The sequence below is a fragment of the Propithecus coquereli genome, unplaced genomic scaffold (assembly GCF_000956105.1).
Source record: "Propithecus coquereli isolate 6110/MARCELLA unplaced genomic scaffold, Pcoq_1.0 Scaffold20, whole genome shotgun sequence".
NCBI lineage: Eukaryota > Metazoa > Chordata > Mammalia > Primates > Indriidae > Propithecus > Propithecus coquereli.
Window position 1 is genome coordinate 11,988,824 of NW_012144967.1, and position 16,205 is coordinate 12,005,028.

At 54.7% G+C, this 16,205-nt stretch overlaps 1 protein-coding gene across 1 annotated transcript in view; it reads left to right on the forward strand.

The window, feature by feature from the left end:
- The window catches only part of ACAN (aggrecan), a 63,941-nt gene that overhangs the window by 25,834 nt on the left and 21,902 nt on the right, over positions 1–16,205 (forward strand). Inside the window, exons 2-11 of the mRNA XM_012643679.1 lie at positions 2,325–2,401; positions 4,730–5,113; positions 6,021–6,195; positions 7,571–7,698; positions 9,185–9,478; positions 10,716–11,117; positions 12,161–12,335; positions 12,854–12,981; positions 13,995–14,288; positions 16,080–16,199. Coding sequence (XP_012499133.1) covers positions 2,332–2,401; positions 4,730–5,113; positions 6,021–6,195; positions 7,571–7,698; positions 9,185–9,478; positions 10,716–11,117; positions 12,161–12,335; positions 12,854–12,981; positions 13,995–14,288; positions 16,080–16,199 — 2,170 coding nt within the window. The 5' untranslated portion in view covers positions 2,325–2,331. The remainder of the gene's footprint in view (positions 1–2,324; positions 2,402–4,729; positions 5,114–6,020; positions 6,196–7,570; positions 7,699–9,184; positions 9,479–10,715; positions 11,118–12,160; positions 12,336–12,853; positions 12,982–13,994; positions 14,289–16,079; positions 16,200–16,205) is intronic.

Here is a 16,205-nt window from a genome sequence, read left to right on the forward strand (position 1 = left end):
GTCCAGGCCAGGGAGAAACACGGCGCAGGCCAAGCCCACAGAGAACTCCTGCGTCCCGGACAAAGTCCGGCTTGTTCAGACAGCGAGGGAAGAAACACAAGTCCGAAAACACACACACAACTTCCCATGAAGGGTGTTCTGAGCAAAGAACAGGCGGGCCTTGTGTCTGAACACGGGTCCCTACGGCCCTGGGAAGAGAGGAGCCTGCCAGTCTCGACCCCTCCCTGGCATGGAGAGGACACCTTACCCGCCACCCTCCGGGGAGCTGTTTCCAGGCCGTGACTGGTCACGCTGGGCTCGAATGACAGCTTCACGGCTCAGCAGCCCTCACGGTGCCCGCCCGAACCAGGAGCCTGAGACTTTTTTTTCTTAAAGGCAGCATCTAAGTAGAAAAATCCCCAAGGAGAAACAAGGGGGTACTTCTCAGAACTGTGGGATTTTCCAGACTTCCTCCAGCGCCAGGGGGACGTGCCTCACGCATCCCTCTCTGTACCCCCAGCAGCGCCCACACAGACAGCCCTTTCATTTCCTGGGTGACCAATGTATGAGGCAGGAGTGAAGGACAGGTGGTAGAAAAATGTCACACTCAAACAACAGGCAGGGAATGGTCACCCAGAGTCCTGGGCCCTCCCCTAGGCGTTCCTGGATGGAAACAGCAGTGCCCCGCCCCTCCGACAGCGCCCCTCCTGGGCCCCTGGGCTCCTGGGGTGCTTCCTTGATCCCTACATCCACCCAGCCCCAGCCAGTGGAGACTGAGCCAACAGCGACACCTGCTGGGCCGTCAGACTCCGACAGCGCTGAGCTCTGGGAATGCCAGCGGCGCCACCTCAGCCTCTGAGCCCCAGGTCCGCCATCCCTGCGATGCTCACAGCTGGGGAGGAGGGCTGGGTAGGTGCCGATGCAGGTCCATCCGGCAGAACAACTCGAGGAACGTCACCGGGCATGTGTCGTGGAGTGCAAGTCACAGGACATGTCTGTAACGTGACACCCTCTAGGCCAGCAGTACTCTGTCTTCGCTACTCCTTAGAACCCCATGGGGCGGTCCAGGCCGAAGCCCAGGTGATTTCGACGTGCAGCCGAGGTGGAGAGCTGCTCTGGTTGATCTCTTCTGAATTCAGTGGGTTCCTCTTGGGTCCACCAGCGCCAGCCCAGCTGGAGTCAGGGCCCCAGTTGTGCAGGGGATGCCTTTCATGTTGTGGGTGTCACACCTCTGTAGACCTCTCATGACAGCTTTCCAGCAGATGACAGTAAGGAAGGCTTGTCTTTCTAATTCCCATGAAGTCATTGTTTGGCACAGCAGACGGGCCACCGTGATCCTAGGCCCTCATTTCTCTCCTAAATTATTCATCTGTTCATTCCACAGCCTCTTCAAGAGCTCTGCGCGTGGTAGGCGTCCTTTCCTTGACTTGAACCAGGCCCCTGAATCTTTGCATGAAACCCTAGAGCATGGCTCGTTCTAAATCACACAAGATCCCTGCATTTGAAGTTGGTGGCAGGTCCGGATTTAATTAATGAGATTGAGTAACTGTCACTTCTTGTCATGCCTAGAGGGTTGTTTAGTCAGGGTACTCCAGAGAAACAGACCAGTAGGAAACACACACATCCACGTAAGAGAGAGGAAGAGATTTATTGTAAGGAGTTGGCTCATACAATTGTGGAGGCTGGCAAGTGCCGAGATCAGCAGGGTGAACTGGTAAGCTGGAGAGCTGATGGTCTGGTCCTACTCCAAGATCAAAGGCTAGAGACCCGGAAAACCAATGAGGTAGTTTCAGTTCAAAGACCAATCCAGACTCAAGACTCAGGAAGAGCTGATGGTTCAGTTCGAGTCTGAATGGAAGAGCAAGCAGTGTCCTATCTTGGAAGAATGCCAGGCAGGAAGTGTTCTCTCTCACTCGGGGAAGGGCTAGGCTTTTGTGCTATTCCAACCTTCGGCTGATTGGATGGGGCCACCCACGCTAGGGAGGGGCTCAGCTTTACTCCGTCTACCCATTCAGGGGCTAATCTCACCCAAAAACACCAACGCCCTCACAGACACACAGAACAGTTTGGCCAAATGTCTGGGCACCCTGGGGCCCAATCAAGTTGATGTATAAAATTCACACATAAAATTAACCCTTGGAATTAAACTGAGAAATCTGTGAAGGTTTTGTGAGGAAAGGATTCTTGGAGACAATATCTCACAAACCACATGCAGCACCCTTGTCTGGATGTGATTTCAGAGCCTCGGGCGTGGAGTTCCCACCTTGCGCCGTATGTCACATGACCCTCCTCAACCTCACCATGCCTTCACCATCCAAATAATGTCTCTGCCTGCCCTCTTCCAGGTGAACTATGACCACTTTACTCTTCATTTTCGTGACTCTGAGGGTCATCACTGCAGCCACCTCAGTGGAAGTTTCAGGTGAGGACATTCCCATGCATGTCTCATTTATTCGGTAGGTATGAGTCCTGGGTTCTGGGTGCTGGGTACTGAACCTGGTGCTGCTAGTCCCAGGGATATAATGTCCCCTTTCCTGGCCTTTTCCTGGCCCTGCTCCTCCCCTACTGATGCAAGTGTAACTGCGATGAGAGGGCACCCACCTGTGCACACACGTCCAGGAGCCTTGCGCAGGTAACACTGCTCCTGGCTGCCCTTGCGCCCCGACGGCTGGCGGGGAGGGCTGTAGGCAGGTGTCATCCTTCTCAGTATCCTTCTCTCTGCTCCGCGGATCTCACCTAGGACTGCCGCACACTGAACTTGGGGTAGGGACAGGACAGAGACAAGCCAAAAGAGAAAAGCTGCCAAGGGCAGATCGGCTGGAGCATCAAAGAGAAGACAGTCTGAGAAACGGAGAGAAGCCCCGATGAATCAGAGAGGACTTTGCCTTTCCTGAAAAATCATCCTCAGGAAGCCCCCAGCCTGGTCCCTTGCATGTGGCAGACACTGAGTATATTTCTGCTAATCAAGCTCTGAACCAAATGAACAGACCTCCCACTGACCCCAGGATGGGCTTGGCCCCAGCATGGAATGTATCTCCCTTAGATCCAGACAACAAGGCCCCTGCTCTGGGCCATGTTCTTTAGGGACCCCCCCACCTATGGCCTTTCCCCAGCCTCAACCCTCCCCAAAGGGAGAAAGGTCTGTGGGACCAATGGGACGGGCCCACCCGTACCTGTGCTCCCCCTTTAGAGCACACTCTGGGTACCCAGGATGCCTGGAGCCCCCTGTCCAAGTGGGCCAGGCCTGCATGGGTCCATCCTCCTATTGGGGGACCACACTGCTGGGAAGCCACCCCTAGGCCCGAGGGAGAGGTGAGGAGTGGCTGTTTCCATGGGATGTGAGGGCTGAGACAAGCACAGCGTGTGCATGCAACCCTCTTATGGTACAGAGTGAGTGGGGGGAAGAAGGGGCCCCTGGTCCTCCTGTCCCCTCCCAGCCACCAAATCCCAATGCAAAACTCTAAGGAATCTGAGGATTCTAAATTCAAACCTGTTTATTCAGGTCATTTTGAAAGGTATCATTGTCAAACAGGAAGATAGAACATAGCATTTAACAATCTGTTGGCTGATTTACAACTTTTGTGTATGTAGATACACAGTACATGGGCCTCCAGTGGTACTGGCGCTCGGGGACCCACAGATGCCACCCCGGCTGCACCCGGGGTGGTTTGCCCACACAGGGAGCCAGTTCAGTGGGGTTGGCTGAGGGCTTTACAAACCGCCGAGCTGGGCACCACAGGCACTTGCAGCTCCCCCCCGAGAGCCCCACCACTACAACCGAGCTGCGTCCGCGGGTGCCAGGGCCAAGGGAGACGTCTGCGGAAGGGGCGGGGGCTGTCCAGGACATCAAAGGTGTGGCCTGGGCTCCAGACATTCCTGGCCCCCCCGCCTTTGCCCTGTTACGCGTCCGCCACCCACAAATATCTGAAACATTTTTACTTCAACCTGTAGGCTCTCCTGGGAGAAAGTTTCATGAATTTATGACCCACCATGAAAGGTGCTGTTTTTTGGGGAAGCTGTTTCTTTCCCGTTCCCGGCAGATCTTTTACTTCCAACAGGATTTGGTCAACACACCTTCCCTGCCGACGCTCTCCTTGGTTTTCGTGGAGTCTGGTCTATGCCATCCCCTACCCCCGCAACTCCTTGCAGAATGAAATGTCTGATCCTCCCCGATGCTCCCCTGCCGGAGCCCCTGGACTCCCATCCGCAGGAGAAAATGACTTGTCCCCCTGCGAGGTCGGGCTAGCACCCAAAGCAGACCTCACCCAACGGACACATCTTGGAAGCTTTGTGTCTTAGCTTTAAAGTTGTGTGGATTATACCCACAATCATTTTTTTTCTACCTCAAAATAATTTTTTCCCCAAATCTTTGAGTAAAGCTGTCGCTTGAGGAAGATGAGTCCTGCTTATCCCATGGTGTGGCCTCCCCTGGGGTACCCCCGTTTGAGAAACAGAGGGGTGATCTTGACTCTGACGTTTCCGCTCCCCTCGTCTGGAACCCTTTCCTGGCTTCACAGTTTCTGCCTCGGGGCGCAGAGGCCAGGGATCTTGAGGAGCGCTGCTCCGGAAAGGGTGTGGCAAGGCTTCCCGGGAATTCCCGTATGACGCAGGAGCACCCCCATCGTAGACACAGACACGCTGGTTGGATTTTGTCCTCTCAGAAGAGTGCGTTTCCAGAAGGGCTGATGGGGAGGCTGGGTGGTCCTCTCTGGGCACTAACAGGTCTGTCTTCCATGCCCCTCCCGCGCAGACCATGACAACTCGCTGAGTGTGAGCATCCCCCAGCCGTCCCCGATGAAGGTCCTCCTGGGGACGTCCCTCACCATCCCCTGCTATTTCATCGACCCCATGCACCCTGTGACCACCGCCCCCTCCACCGCCCCTCTGACCCCGAGAATCAAGTGGAGCCGCGTTTCCAAGGAGAAGGAGGTGGTTCTGCTGGTGGCCACCGAAGGGCGCGTGCGGGTCAACAGCGCCTACCAAGACAAGGTCTCATTGCCCAACTACCCAGCCATCCCCAGCGACGCCACCTTGGAAATCCAGAGCCTGCGCTCCAATGATTCTGGGATCTACCGCTGCGAGGTGATGCACGGCATCGAGGACAGCGAGGCCACCCTGGAGGTTGTGGTGAAAGGTGAGGGCCCCCGACAGGGATGCTGCCTCACCCACAGAAAGAACCAAAATGTCCTCATCCGTGTGGGTCCGGGCAGGGCTGGCTGTCAGACCGGCTCCTCCGTGCACCAGTTTGCACCTCAGTCGAGGTACTTAACTTCAGTTGCTGCTCCATGACCTGGAGCTGGTAATAGGCTTCTCTCTGGACTTTTGGGGGGGATTAAATACTTTCTGGCTACAGTCACAGGTAAATGACAGTTTGTGCTTCACACCAACCCTGTGAGTCATGGGCCTTATAATCATGCCCATTTTACAGACAAGCAAACTGAGGTGAAGTGACTTGCCTAAGGTTACCCTGGAAATGAGCCAGAGCAGTCTCCTGATGCTTCATCCAGGTGTCTTGTCCCTCCTCTTCCTCCAGCCCTCAATCTCAGTTTCAGAAGCCAAAGAGAGGGCTGAAGACTCCCCAGTGTCCTTTCTCTCACCCAGGGAGAATGGCTGGGTCCTCGGTTAGCTTCAGAGCTTGGGTCAGCACCAGACTTTCCCAGGGGGAGGTACAGCGGGAGGCGCTGTCAGAGCAGGTCCACCCTGGGTGTACCTTAAACAGGACTCCCACTAGGATGCCCCTGGCCTGAGGGTGCAGGGGGACTCTGGGTGCCTCTTTCCCCAAAGCAAAGGCAGATTTCATATCGTAAGTATTCAAAAAGAAGCGCCTTGTGAGGTAGTGAGTTCCCTGTCACTGGGTGTTCCAGCAAAGTCAGAAGGACCACATGCAAATGTGGAGAGGGCATCCGTGTATCAGCCTGGACCGGATAGTTCCTAAGGTCCCTTGGACTTTGCAGCAATAGCCGGAATTCTGCAAGGGCCTCAGTGATCAGAGACCATACCTGACCAGCTCTCCCGCCCACGCGTGTGCACGTGTCTTGCAGGTATCGTGTTCCATTACAGAGCCATCTCCACACGCTACACCCTCGACTTCGACAGGGCGCAGCGGGCCTGCCTGCAGAACAGTGCCATCATCGCCACGCCCGAGCAGCTGCAGGCCGCCTACGAGGACGGCTTCCACCAGTGTGACGCTGGCTGGCTGGCCGACCAGACTGTCAGGTGAGCCCCGAGCCTGCCAGCGGAGTAGGGCATCAGACCAGGGGTCAGAGGCCACAGGGGAGTGGGGCGGGTGGTGGGGTGGGATGTTGACCAGCACTGAGTTGGTGCCAGCGTGACACTGTGGCCAGCCTAGGTTGGGGCCGGGTCATGCCTTGGGCAACACGGACACTCGATGACCCACCCCAAATCCTTGTTATTCTCCTTGCAATAGAGTGAGTGGCTGCTAGCACCCACGCCCTGCACGTCATTATTTTTCCTGCCCATTTTTTTCTTTGCCACAGTTGTTTCACTTACTGGTCTTCCTTTTTTTTTTTTTTTTTTAGAAAAACCTTGGTGTTTTCTGCATTATTGTAAACCACCTTGCATCCTTTTTGTTTTTAATGAGGCAACAGGCAAATTAAACTTCTTGCTACGTCTTTTCCTGAGTGCAGCCGCTAGGGAATGGGTTGCAGAGCGGTCCAGATAGACCCTGTCCCTGAAGGATCTCAGTGCACCGTGAGTGAGCCTGTGACGACAAGATGACACGGTTCACTCCAGCGGCATCGTAGTTCTGACAGTAAAGGCCAGAACCACAGAGCCTCAGGAAGAAAACAAAAGAAAATGTCTTTGCAATGGTGGGGTAGGCAATGAGATCTTAGGACACAAACAACACCAACCATTAAAAAAACAAGCAAACAAAACAAGATGAGACAACAGTCTAGCACAGTACAGAAGCCCACAGCTTGGCCTTAGAAAGAGCTGGATCCAAATGCCAGCTCTGGAACTTGGAAGCTGTGTAACCTTAGACAAATTGTTTAACATCTCTGAGCCCCAGTTTCTGTAAGTGTAAAATAGATTCATTATAACACCTGCCTCGTTAGGTTGATTTGAGACTCAAATGACATAAAGCAGGAGCTAACAAGTGACCTAGAGCAGGGGATAACAAACTATGGCCCACAGGCCAAGTCTACTCCACTCCTTGTTACTGTAAATAAAGTTTTATTGAAACACGGCTATGCCCATTTGTTTAAATATTGTCTGTGGTTGCTTCATGCTACAATGGCAGTTGTGAGTTTGTCACAGAGACCCTATGGCCTGCAAAACCCAAAATATTTATACTATCGGGCCTTTTATAGAAAAACTTTAAAGCTCACAGGTCCCAAATTATGCCCTTATGGCCCCCGATAGAAGGTATTTGGTACCACTAACTATTCAGTAGCAGGGCTGCCTTTAATCACTAATAATTGAAAACAGCCAGTCCACATATGCAGCGCAGACGTGGTCAAATGCAATATTAAGGCACTGTTCCCTCCTATGAGGGAAGAGGATTCAAGGACACAGGTCACGGGCTTCCCTCTGCCCTGACAGTCACGCCTCCACTTTGGGCTCGTGGCAGGTACCCCATCCACACTCCCCGGGAAGGCTGCTACGGAGACAAGGATGAGTTTCCTGGCGTGAGGACCTACGGCGTCCGAGACACCAATGAGACCTACGATGTGTACTGCTTCGCAGAGGAGATGGAGGGTGAGGCCGCCCTACCCCCCAAGAGGCACCCTGCTCCCATCCCAACGGCCCCCTTCCCCTCCACGTCACCCCACTGACACGTGGGATCACGCAGGCCTCCTCTGGGCTGGGTGCTAGCTCAGGGCCTGACACACTCGATCCTCCCCTGCCATGAAGGCAGGAGGCAGGAGCCCACAGGTCTGGACCCCTCTGTCTCCACTTTGGAGAGGGGCTCGGTGGCCCCAACATCTGCAAACTGCCTGTGTCACCACTGGGCCCAAGGGCATGTGTCCCGGAAGTCTTTCACCTGGGACTGACCCTCCCAGCCAGGACCCTGGCTGCTCACGCCGGCTCATCCCCATCCTCAGGTCCACTGCACCCGCCTCATCACCCTGCCAGGGAGGGGAACAACAGGAACATAGTTCCCAGGACAGCCGGCTGCCCAGCCCCCGCCCACTGTCCCTGTTGCCAGCCCCCTGCCGTATTCCAGGCCTGCCCCATGGGCTAGTTCTGGAGAGAATTAGGGGTGGTGGGGAGGAACCTGGACCTTTGCTCTGTTTTGTAAAGGGCACTAATTTTGGTCGCAGAGTTTCCCAGCCACATGGATGACACCCTTTCCCCCATCTGCACCGGTATACCCCTTTGGACATTTCCGACTCTGCCACTTGTGTGTGCCCCCCAACAACGCCCAGCCGCAAGCACAGTGCTCTCAGCTCCTCCAGGCTGGGGGCAGAGCTGACGCACTGGCTCGTTCAGAGACACAGGCGACACCGTAGCCTCCTTCCTCATTCTCGCCCCAGGGGCCAAACCTGTCTATTTGGTAGCAAGTATTTGTGTTCCCATGTGTGGCTAACCAAAGACAAATAGAACAGCCAGTCAGAGCTGCCACTGAGCAGATGCCCACCGCCCCCATCCCTGCCCCTGGCACAACCTCGTTAGATTTTTGGGAATATTCTTTTAAAGCTCACAGGTCCCAAATTATGTCCTTACAGACTCTTCAGAGCTTAGAGACCCCAGTTTGGGAAACACTGCTCTAGCGGTTCAAAGTCTGATGCCTGTTTTTCCTGTAAGAATATGGATTTTTTTAAAAAAAGATTTGCCTCTGCTGGGCAATGCTTAACTCCCGGGACAAACCCCCCAGGATGGGAAGTTGGCCCAGCACACAGCCGGGCAAAGGGGCTTTTGAGCGAAGATTGTGCCTCCCAGATTTTGTTTGCTCTGCCCTCTGCCCAACATCGTTGGCATTTTGGCTGCTTCTTTCTTGGTGCCTCTGTTTTAGGAAAATGATGTTGTCCTGCCCAAAAGCCCAGAAAAAGATGGAAAGTGGGAAATGAAGGGCGAGATCTGAGATACGGACATGTGAGACCGGGGCTTTGGGAAGTTAGAGGCCACACCGAGTTGGAGAACTCTCAAGACCTTGCAGAAAAAGATCCTCGTGGATCTCCCCGGGGATGCGGGCAGGGGAGGCAGAGGGCGACCCTCACCCTGCCTGCCATGTCCCTCACAGGCGAGGTCTTTTACGCAACGTCCCCGGAGAAGTTCACCTTCCAGGAGGCAGCCAACGAGTGCCGGCGGCTGGGCGCCCGGCTGGCCACCACGGGCCAGCTCTACCTGGCCTGGCAGGGCGGCATGGACATGTGCAGCGCCGGCTGGCTGGCCGACCGCAGCGTGCGCTACCCCATCTCCAAGGCCCGGCCCAACTGCGGGGGCAACCTCCTGGGCGTGAGGACCGTCTACCTGCACGCCAACCAGACGGGCTACCCCGACCCCTCGTCCCGCTACGACGCCATCTGCTACACAGGTGGGGCCTGGGCTGGAGCCAGGAGGGGGGTTTGCACCGCTGAAATGGGGGCCCGGAGGAAGAGAAGCTCTTGGAAAGGGAGGGTTGGGTTTTCTCCTTCAAGAGGCCACTGGGTACCAGAACCCCGTATTTTCACTGGTTCCTGGGAAGAGCTGCGGTAGACACTCCGGAGGCTGCAGCGTGTCCAGCCCTGTCCCACCGGATCCGCACGGAAGAGGGTTAAAAGCATGAGCTTCAGAGTCTGTGTTTTCTCAGCTCCGCCACCGGCTACTGTGCGACCCTGGGAAAGTGAAGGGCCTGAGCCTCACTCTCCTCGTCCGTCCAGTGGGGCGATGGCGGCACTGCCTGACATGAGGCCAGGTGCCCACAGGAGGGCGCTGTTATCCGCCCTTTGAAATTGATTGCACTTAACAGGAGGGTCAAAGAATTACTGAAAAGAGTAGCGGAAAGCTCGACAGGGACTTTATTTTGAAAAATTAGACTAAAATTTTTAAATAATTTTTTTATCTTATATTTAATACAATTTAGGTTATAATTATAATGAAGTGCTAATTCTTGGAGAAAAAAAACAATGAATAACATGCATGAGGAATTGCATTGACTTTATGACAGAATTGGTGACAACACAGTGACAGCTCATTCCATGTTTCATTTCCGCAGCCCGATCTTACGTGAGGAGGGTTATTTTTGCAAAAATACTTAGGATTTTCCCCCAAAGCCTCTCTTAACCTTTTGATATCCTAACCACTCTTTTGGAAGTAGTGTCGCCCTCACGAGACCCTCATTTGTCCGCGACTGTGAGCCAAGCAGGTCTCCAAAGTCGCTTCCATCAATTCTATGAACTGCGTCTCCTGCAAGACTTTACGGTTTCTCTTTATAACTGATACACTGTCCCATTGGAGAGTTACAACATCAGACGGTGGGCAGGACGCTCATGAGATGGGTCGAGTGGCAGCTAGTGTTAAGCGGAAGGATGTCAGGGTGGAAACCGATTTTAGAAGCAGTGATCTCATAGGGGGCGCTCTCTTGCCCCCTGGTGACTCTTGCGTTCTTTTGCAATCTTGAAACTGGGGGTTTCTGTGGGGCCTCCTGTAAAGAAAGCTCAGAGAGTGCAGAGTCCTGCCACGGGCCCAGCGGGGCAGGAGGAGGATCCCACATTCCTCTCCAGCCCAGTCCTCATCCCCCTCGCGCCAGTCCCGGGCTGAGCAGCTAAAGCTTGTCTTTGCCCCCGTCCCAGGTGAAGACTTTGCGGACATCCCAGAAAACTTCTTCGGGGTGGGGGGTGAGGAGGAGATCACCATCCAGACGGTGACCTGGCCTGACGTGGAGCTGCCACTGCCCCAAAACATCACCGAAGGGGAAGCCCGCGGCAACGTGATCCTCACCGTGAAGCCTGTCTTCGACGTCTCCCCCACCGTCCTGGAGCCCGAGGCGCCTTTCACATTCGCCCCTGACATAGGGGCCACCACCGTCCCTGAGGCCGAGAACAGGACTGGAGAGGCCACCAGGCCCTGGGGCTTTCCCGAGGAGTCCACACCTGGCCTGGGCTCTGTCACGGCCTTCACCAGCGAGGACCTGGTCGTGCAGGTGACCATTGCCCCAGGTGCAGCTGAGGTCCCTGGGCAGCCACGCTTGGCAGGTGAGTACCTGCCCCTCGGGGGATGCAACGGGGGCAAGTGGAAAGAACTTGGCCTTGGGGTGAGGGGCTGTCCTGGCTGCACCAACTTGACCTGGCACCTGGGACAAGCTTCTGTCCTCCCAGACCTTGCTCTCCCCACCTATGAAGCCAAGTGGACAGGCCAGACCAGGCATGTCCACGCTCTTGCCGCAAAGGACTATTTCAAATGAAGTCGTATGGGGGAGCCAGTGTGTAGATCAAGTAGACAAAGGTGCCACACGGATCTGAGTGAAGTAGAGTGGAGAACTGAGGCTCCTCCTGTCCAGGGACCCTTCTCGCCCCGTCAGGCACCTCCACAAAATAGAACCATTAGAAAACCTCTGCACTGGGCGACCCCCGAGGCCTCTCACGGCCCTGACCTTCCAGCACAAGGACCGGCAAACTGCGGGCCAAGTTTCGCTGTTCTTATGTGGCCCGGGAACTAAGAGTGGTTTTTACATTCATAAGTAGGTGGGGGTAAAAAATTAAAAAAAGAATAATATTTTGTGACACGTGAAAATGATATATTAATCAAATTCAAATTGCAATGTCCACAAATACAGTTTGAGTGGAGCAAAGCCATACCCGTGTCGTCTGTGGCTGACTTAGGATAATCACGAGTGAAGTGACCGTAACAGAAACCACGTAGCCCACAAAGCCTAAAATATTTCCCATCTGGCCGTTTCCGGAAAACGCTTCCAAACCCTGTTCTAGGATAACGGTGTTCCAGGTGCTTCACAGATGTCCAGGGAGTTTGGGGATGTCACACAGCATGGAGCTCAGGTGTTTGCCAAACTCTTCCATAGACAAGAAGGACATTCCGGTGTGGCCTCCACAAGGCCCTGGGTGGACACTGCCATCCACCGTCACACCCACATTGCCCCAAGCGGGATTTCAGCCTGAATTGCTTAGATAAACCCCGTGTGTCAGACAGGAGGAGGAGCCCCCATGCCCATGGAGCCTTGAGAACCAGGCACAGTGGGCACCTGACTTCTCTCCGCTTCTCTCCGTCTCCTCGCCACCAGGGGTCGTGTTCCATTACCGCCCGGGACCCAACCGCTACTCGCTGACCTTCGAGGAGGCCCAGCAGGCCTGCCTGCGCACCGGGGCGGCCATCGCCTCGCCGGAGCAGCTCCAGGCCGCCTACGAAGCAGGCTACGAGCAGTGTGACGCCGGCTGGCTGTGGGACCAGAGCGTCCGGTGAGGCACGAGCTGGGCTTCTCTCCCAGCCCGAACCCAACCCTGAGAGGTCGAGCTTCACGAGCCACGGCCCGGCACAGCCCCAGCACAGGGCACCCGACACCTTGTGGATGAATTAATGAGTTAATGGCCCCACAGCTGCTCCCCGGCTTCTCCTTGGAACTGAGGCATATCCTGAAAGGCTGGTGCAGGGCTCTGGGTGATGTTAAGTTCTTGGTCATTTCCCCCCAAGAGACAGAGGGAGCCCTGCTCCAAAGCCCCCTCCTCAAGCCCCTTGTCCCCTCCAGCTCGACCCTGTGCCCTCCCATGCAGCGGGCTCTCTGAAGCCAGGGATCCCCCCAGAGGCCCCAAGACCCTTCCCCCGGCTGCTCAGGGGACTTGCTGCGGGAGGGGCTCCTTCCTGATTCTAATCTATCAGACAACCGGAGACACGCCCGGCCCAAGTCCCTGAGTGGCCTCAGCCTCACCCCAGGGCCCTGCATCCCCCAGGATAGGCCCTTATCCTCCCTCCTTTGCAGATACCCCATCGTGAGCCCACGGACCCCATGTGTGGGTGACAAGGATAGCAGCCCGGGGGTCAGGACCTACGGCGTGCGCCCGTCATCAGAGACCTATGACGTCTACTGCTACATAGACCAACTGGAGGGTAAGGGCCACATTCTCACAATAAGCTCTGTGGGCACATGAGTCCATTTGTTATAAATAAATGTTATATATACCGTCTGCCTTTTGGAGAGTCCCCACGCCTGTGAACAAATCAAAGGCTCTGAAAAGTCCTGCAGTAAAAGACCTCTTTAACTCTGTTTAATCCAGCATCGCCAAAGCTTATTTCCTCACAGATCTTTATTTTGTTTTATTTCATTTCTTTTAATTTCAATGGAAATCACCAAATTACTATTCCACTGAACCCAATTTTGGACATGCTGGTGTTCTGGAAAGATTTCAGCATCGCCACTCAATTGGTTTCGGGACTCTGGGCAAGTCACTTAACCTCTGTGGCTTCGATTTCCTCATCCGTAAAATGCGGCTGATTATACCCACATGAGAGGCTTTTCTGAGTGTTAAATGAGATATATATGAAAAGTGCCTGGCGCAAGTGGGTGTTTGGTACCTGCCAACGCCCTTCTGCCTGAAGCGGACAGGCACCCGATGGCTGTAGTGCTGAGTGTTGGGGCCCACCCGCTGCCCTCAGTGAGTTCGCAGGGCATGGGGAGCAGGTCCACAATGATCACAGCGCTCGGTGACAAGTGCAAGGGGATCGGAGGGTGCCTGGGTGAACCAGCTCTCTGGGCCAGGGCAGGGTGCCTAAGTGTGACAGAGAACCCGGAAAGGGGGAAAGGAGGGGAAGTTGCCTCCCTGCGGAGTGGCCAACTCGTCCCAGTCCAGCTGGGACTTTGCCCTTTTAGCACTGAAAGCCCTGGGGCCCCGGAAACCCTAGGCCCGTACAACTCAGGCACGTGGTCACTCCATTTCCCGGCGTCCCGGGAGACCTGAGGGGCAGTAGTCAAGGCGGCGGGTGGTGCAAGCGAGCTGGGCTGGGCCTTCACCTGTGTGCGCCGTGGCGGGCGTGGAGCCCGGTGAGGAGGGGCGGGCGGGGGAGCTCTGCCCCTGCTCTGGCCGTGGGCGTGGAGGGTCACCCCCACCTGCCTCTGTCCCCAGGGGAGGTGTTCTTTGCCACCCGCCCGGAACAGTTCACCTTCCAGGAAGCACTGGAGTTCTGTGAGTCCCAAAATGCCACGCTGGCCTCCACGGGCCAGCTCTACGCCGCCTGGAGCCGCGGCCTGGACAAGTGCTATGCCGGCTGGCTGGCTGACGGCAGCCTCCGCTACCCCATCGTCACCCCCCGGCCTTCCTGTGGCGGGGACAAGCCGGGCGTGAGAACCGTCTACCTCTACCCCAACCAGACAGGCCTCCCAGACCCGCTGTCCCGGCACCACGCCTTCTGCTTCCGAGGTATGTGACGTCACCTCTCCTGGGAAGCCCCTTCTGCCTGGGGGGGCTCCCGCCCACTATGCCCATCTACCAAAGCACACAGGAAAAAGTCAGTCCCTCTGGGGCTGGGGCAGCTCTGGAGTGAGCATGACCTTAGGCTTTGATCCCAAGGCAAGATCATCCTTCTAAAGTTCCCCATAGACAAGTAGAGAAAAGTCAGAAAGAACTTGGGCTCTAAAATCAGGCAGACTTGAATTCGAATTATGGCGCTGCTACTTAATAGCTGTGTGAGAATGGGGACATAACGGTTCCTACTTCAAAGAGAGGTGCTGTAGGGACTAACTGGAATAGTGCGTGTGATGCATTTGGCATAGTGCCGGGGACATAGTAAATGCTCAATAAATGTTAGCTTTATTTTATATATATTTCTATATACGTTATGTGTGTATATAATATACCCTTATTTTATGCACCCTTTCATTTGTACACCCTTGTCAAATTCTCTCCTGCTTGGAAATATTTTTGCGATGAGTTTAGTAAAATTATTCTGTTGTTCTTTACTAAACACCGGTAATTCACGTTTTTAATTGACCCGTGCTGTGGACACGCTACCGTATCACCCATCACTCCCAGTTAGATCTCTGAGAGGGATGTCATGGAGCAATGTGGTGGGCGGGGCCAGAGCAGGGCCAAGGCATTGCTGGGCTCTGATTGGACAAGTTCTCACAGTGTCCGTGGAAGGTCCGGGCGCACTGACCAGAAGGGAGATTGTAATAACAGCTCGTGCCATATTTTAGGTACTATACATCAAAACTGAGAGTCTTTGCAACTTCCTGTGAATCTATAATTATTTTTAAATAAAGTTAAGGAAAAACAAAAACCCTGAGTATCCCCAAGTTTCCCAGACTTCCAGGGTCACCTTCTGAAACCCAATTCCAAGTGCAGCCCCATTTCGACAGCGTCAACGAGGCCCGTTCTCTCCCAAAGGATTTGATGAGGCGCTTGTCTCGGAACCCCTCTCCCTGCTCTGGGCGGCGGAAGCTAAGCCGGCTAGCCTCCCAGGAAATCTCCAGCCGTGTACCCCCACCCACCTACCCTGACCCTTGGTCAGCTCAGCCTTGTATATTACCCTGCAGAGAAATTCACCTTCCTTCCTGACCAAGCCTACTGCTGGTTTCCCCAAAGCCAGAACAGTTACCCCAGTCTGTGAGTCCTGCTCGCACCCCTCCAAGTCCCAGGATGGCTTCATGGAGTTTAAATAGCACCCTCTTGTTTTTGGTCCTGACGCCCTTGGAACATAATCTCTGTCCCCAATATAGGCAGCATCGTGCAGTGGCTGAGAGCATGGAGTCTTGTACCAGATGCTTGAATTCAAAGACTAGATCTGCCACTTATAAGCCACTGACCCTGGATAAATCATGTAACTCTGTGCCTCAGTTTCCCCATCTGTAAAATGGGATAATTAGTATCTATCTCATAAAGTTGTTGTGAGATAAGATGATTTTATATACATAGAACTTTTAGTATAATGCCTGGCATGTATGATAGACTCTGCAGGAGAGATGCCCCAGACCAGCCTGAACTAAACCGCTGATGGTGTGTGCCTATCGATATTGTATAGTTGATGCAAAGGCTCTTATTAATTGAGACAGCAAAGAGCCACCTCTGAACTGGGAGGTGGGGTGGGGGTAGGCCAGCATGGCTCTCGTACAGGCCTGGTTCCCCTCACAGTCCCCTAGCTCCCCTGAGGAAGGGCCAGCCTAGACAGGTCACTGGCAATTGAGGGACCCTCACCACCCACATCCCCTTTAGGTGTTTCAGCAGTGCCCTCTCCAGGAGAAGAGGAAGGTGGCACACCCACGTCGCCCACTGATGTGGAGGACCGGATCGCTACCCAAGTGGTGCCTGGTGTGGCTGCTGTCCCCTTGGGGGAGGAGA